We start from the raw sequence: 3,907 nt of genomic DNA on the forward strand, positions 1-3,907 counted from the left end.
CTTGGCTGCCCCTTTGCCTAATTCCCTCCATGTCTCCCTTGATTGCAGATGTAGTTTGCAGGGAAACCAGATTTCTGTCTTCCTGCTGGAAAGGATCTCTTCCCACCCAATACTCCCTCATTTGATCACTTCTCATTCTCTACCTCTGCAACCAGCAAGAATGCACAGTGCCTTAATCAGCTGCTCACTGAAGGAGGTTATCGGGGCTTTTTGTAAGACCCAAACGAGAAACAGCCTGGGGAAATAGGATACCAGCACTAGACACAATGTGGGAAAAAAAAAGACAGATGTGTAAGGGGTGACTGAAAAAATAACACAGAACAGCAAGACAGAGAAGTTGTGCATTCAGCCAAGCTGCAAAAGTCTTCCCTCCCCCCGCATTTCATCACCCCATGGAAAGTCTCTCTCTTTCTCTCTCCCCCCCCCCTCCCTCTCTCTCTCTCTCTCTCTCTCTCTCTCTGCAGCTGTGGTGTGCCGAGCATCACCTCCACAGAGCAAGTGCCTTTACTTGAGCAGAGGAGGGAGAGTGGAGAGGAGGGTGGCAGCACGGGAAAGAGAGGAAACCCTCAGGAGTGTGTACCAGGGGAGCATCTACGACTTTGCAGAGAGAGCTGGAAAGTGCACAGGGAAACGGGCAGAGGTGTTGGAGTATCAAAGTAGCTGCTGGGGCTGGGAAAGCGTTTGCAGGGGGAATCAAACACTGTCGTTGTTGATCCCGGTGTCCCTGGCACGTCGAAGAAGCCGGAACAGGAGAGTGAAAAGGTTGCGGGATCTTGCGAGGGGGGCTCGGGGCATCCTTTTACAGAGACAACCCAGCCAGATAAATGCTGTGAGACACAATTGACTGGAGAAAGATTGTGATACATCTGCTGCAAATTTTCCTCCTTTAAAAGCGTCAAAAGGCTAGGTAAGAAAGACAAGATTGACATTTCTACTTTGGGCTTCATTGATGCTGGGTGATGGAGAGGAAAACTCCTTGAGAGAAAAACCCATTTAAAAATCCAGACTTACTGCAAAGCTCTCTCCTCTCAGAATAACTTTCTGGGCTTTTGCACACTCAACAAGCACAACATATAAATAACCTCCATTCTCCTCAGCGGCTGAGATTGAGACCATTAAGATGCCTCCTGCTGATGCAGTCTGAACTGTAAGTGGATTACAACGGCAATATTTTGGGACTGCTCTTTGAAAAAGGAAGAGGACAATCCATAAGTGGTGGATTTACATCTGTCAGAGTGGAAGAGGATCCTGTGCCAGATTTGTCTTTCTTTTCCTGTGGATTACAGATGGGCTTTGTGATCTCTCTGCACAGTCTCATGGATGACTGCGCACCAGTCATTAGGATAAAGTACAAGGGGGAACTCAAGTGAGGACTAAGATGAATCTCTGAAGATTAGGCAAACACGGATGTTGAAAGTGAATCTGCAATGTTTTGTGCCGAATAATAGGACATGTAAGTAATTTGTTCAAGTGTTGCATTGCATTTAATGAGGGCTTCTCATTGGAGAGACTTGCTGACATCCATTAACTTGCTGGCACACTAGTTGAGTCATTCACTAAATGAAGGGTTCTGTTTACCTGGCAGGTGGCTTGGACACAAGCAAAGAGTAACTGAGTTGATTTGTCCAACTGCTGTTTCCGGGTTTCTGGCTAACGCGGAAGCCTGTTTGGGGAACACTGCAATCGAATCTGCATCCTCACTGGACAAACTGAGGACACTCCTCTCTAGGACACAGCTCCTCCTCCTCTGAACTGAGCAAGGATGGTACCCCCACCTCCCACCAACAAGCCACACGTGTGCCTGTCCACCATCCTCATCATGAGCAGCATGGCGCTGATTGATGCCTACCTGGTGGAGCAGAACCACGGCCCTCGCAAGATTGGCATCTGCATCATGGTGATGGTGGGAGACATCTGCTTTCTGATTGTCCTGCGCTATGTGGCCGTATGGGTAGGGGCTGAGGTGCGCACGGCCAAGCGGGGATATGCCATGATCCTTTGGTTCCTCTACATCTTTGTGCTGGAGATCAAGGTCTACTTTGTGTATCAGAACTATAAGGCTGATAGAAAGAGTCTTGATGCTCTCGCCAGGAAGGCACTAACACTGCTGCTCTCCATCTGCATTCCAGTGCTCTTTGTGGTGCTGGTGGCTATTGACCACATGGAGTACGTGCGTGCCTTCAAGAAACGGGAGGAGATCCGCAACCGTCTCTTCTGGGTGGTGGTCGACTTGCTTGACATTCTGGACATTCAGGCCAATCTGTGGGAGCCCCAGAAGAAGGGCCTCCCACTGTGGGCAGAGGGCTTGATGTTTTTTTACTGCTACATCCTCCTCCTCGTGCTACCCTGTGTTTCTTTGAGTGAGATCAGCATGCAAGGTATCAACATTGTGCCCCATAAGATGCTCCTGTACCCAATCCTCAGCCTGGTGACTATAAACATCATCACACTGTTTATCCGTGGTGGCAACATGATTCTGTACAGGGATGCGAGGGTGTCGGGGATCCTAATAGGAAAGAACATACTGGCTATCATCATAAAGACCTGCAGCTTTGTCCAGTACAGGAGACAGTTACAGAGTGCCCCTCCTGCTTTTGGGGTTGAGCTGCAGAAAAACTCACTGGCCCACGCCCGCCCTACCCCCACCCCTCCCCAAGCGGTTATCCAGGACCAGACACCCCTACCCGAGGTGACAACATGCGAGCACACGTGACAAAATGCCTCGCAGGACCCTCAAGACGCTGGCAGGGCACAATGTTTTACACTTTTTAAGTCATGTGCACAATCATCTGAACAAACGGAATACTGATGCACACACAAGATGTTTTGCCAGCATCTTCAGTTCTGTCATATTGCAATTTACATCTCGTGATTTTATTGAAGCGCTTTCCTCCTGTAAATTCAGTTGATTGTGTATCTTTCCAATGGTACAGGAAAAAAAAACTGTAATACTAGAGTATATATTTTTGAATTGGCGTTGCATTCTAATGTGTGATGTGGTGTGCATTTCTTTTGCTTGAGTCTTCTTAGTAGTTGAGGGCTTTATAACAAAACTTGAGAAAACAATGAGGAAATCCAAGTAATGTGAAGATAACTGTTCAAATGATGGCAGAAGTATCTTTTCTATGTGACTTTTTGATAAAGTACTGCCCTTCTGTGAGAACAGGGTTTGCATCATGCCATTTCACAGTCATTGGACCAGTTAAGTGTGTGTTCTGTTTTTAAGTCCTATTCAGCAGGTCTTTAACTAACCTGTACTGCAAAAATAAAACAGACAATGATTTTTCCACTCAATGCTGAAGTGGTGATTTTGCAGTGTCATTCCTCTTGTGATGCGTATTGTTTGATGCCGGGTCAGTCGTTTTGAGTGGGTGCACTAAGAACAGGATCTGTAGCTAAAAGTATTGCTTGACTGAAACTGGCTATATATGTGTGTGTGTGTGCATGTCTCCCAAGTTGCATGAGACATCACAAATGAATACTGCATATCTCAAAGTGTTTACTGCTGAAGTAGCTACCAAAGAGTTAGATGGCAGATGAATTCAATGTTGGTTATTTCCTAGGAAAGAAAATATTCTACCATTTAAAATAGGACAAACTGGTCGATTGTGTCCAATTGACATTATGAGGTTCCTTTGTATATTGCATAGGGGAGGTGAAGAAACTGGACCATTCACAACAAACAACATTGAGAGGTCAATTATAAAGCAGCTAATTGGGAAGTATGAAGTAGTTTTCAAAACAGACTTCTCTATATAAGGCACTCATTTAATCTCTGAGCATCTGCAACAAGTGGCTCCTTATCTTATTTAACTCATTCACTGCCATTGACGAATTTACTTGTCTTTTCACAGTCCAGCCATTCAATCCCAGGAATTTATTTATATTTGTTACAAATTCTTTCAAA

The 3,907-nt window shown here is 45.8% G+C and overlaps 1 protein-coding gene across 1 annotated transcript; it reads left to right on the plus strand.

The window, feature by feature from the left end:
- Positions 1-526: 526 nt before the first annotated feature.
- Positions 527-3,294, plus strand: LOC147139673 (transmembrane protein 121). Its single transcript, XM_086045168.1, has one exon. The coding sequence runs from the start codon at positions 1,763-1,765 to the stop codon at positions 2,711-2,713; it is 951 nt and encodes a 316-aa protein (XP_085901294.1). The 5' UTR covers positions 527-1,762; the 3' UTR covers positions 2,714-3,294.
- Positions 3,295-3,907: the final 613 nt, after the last annotated feature.

The sequence above is a fragment of the Filicampus tigris genome, chromosome 11 (assembly GCF_054856515.1).
Source record: "Filicampus tigris isolate MCC_2025a chromosome 11, RoL_Ftig_1.0, whole genome shotgun sequence".
NCBI lineage: Eukaryota > Metazoa > Chordata > Actinopteri > Syngnathiformes > Syngnathidae > Filicampus > Filicampus tigris.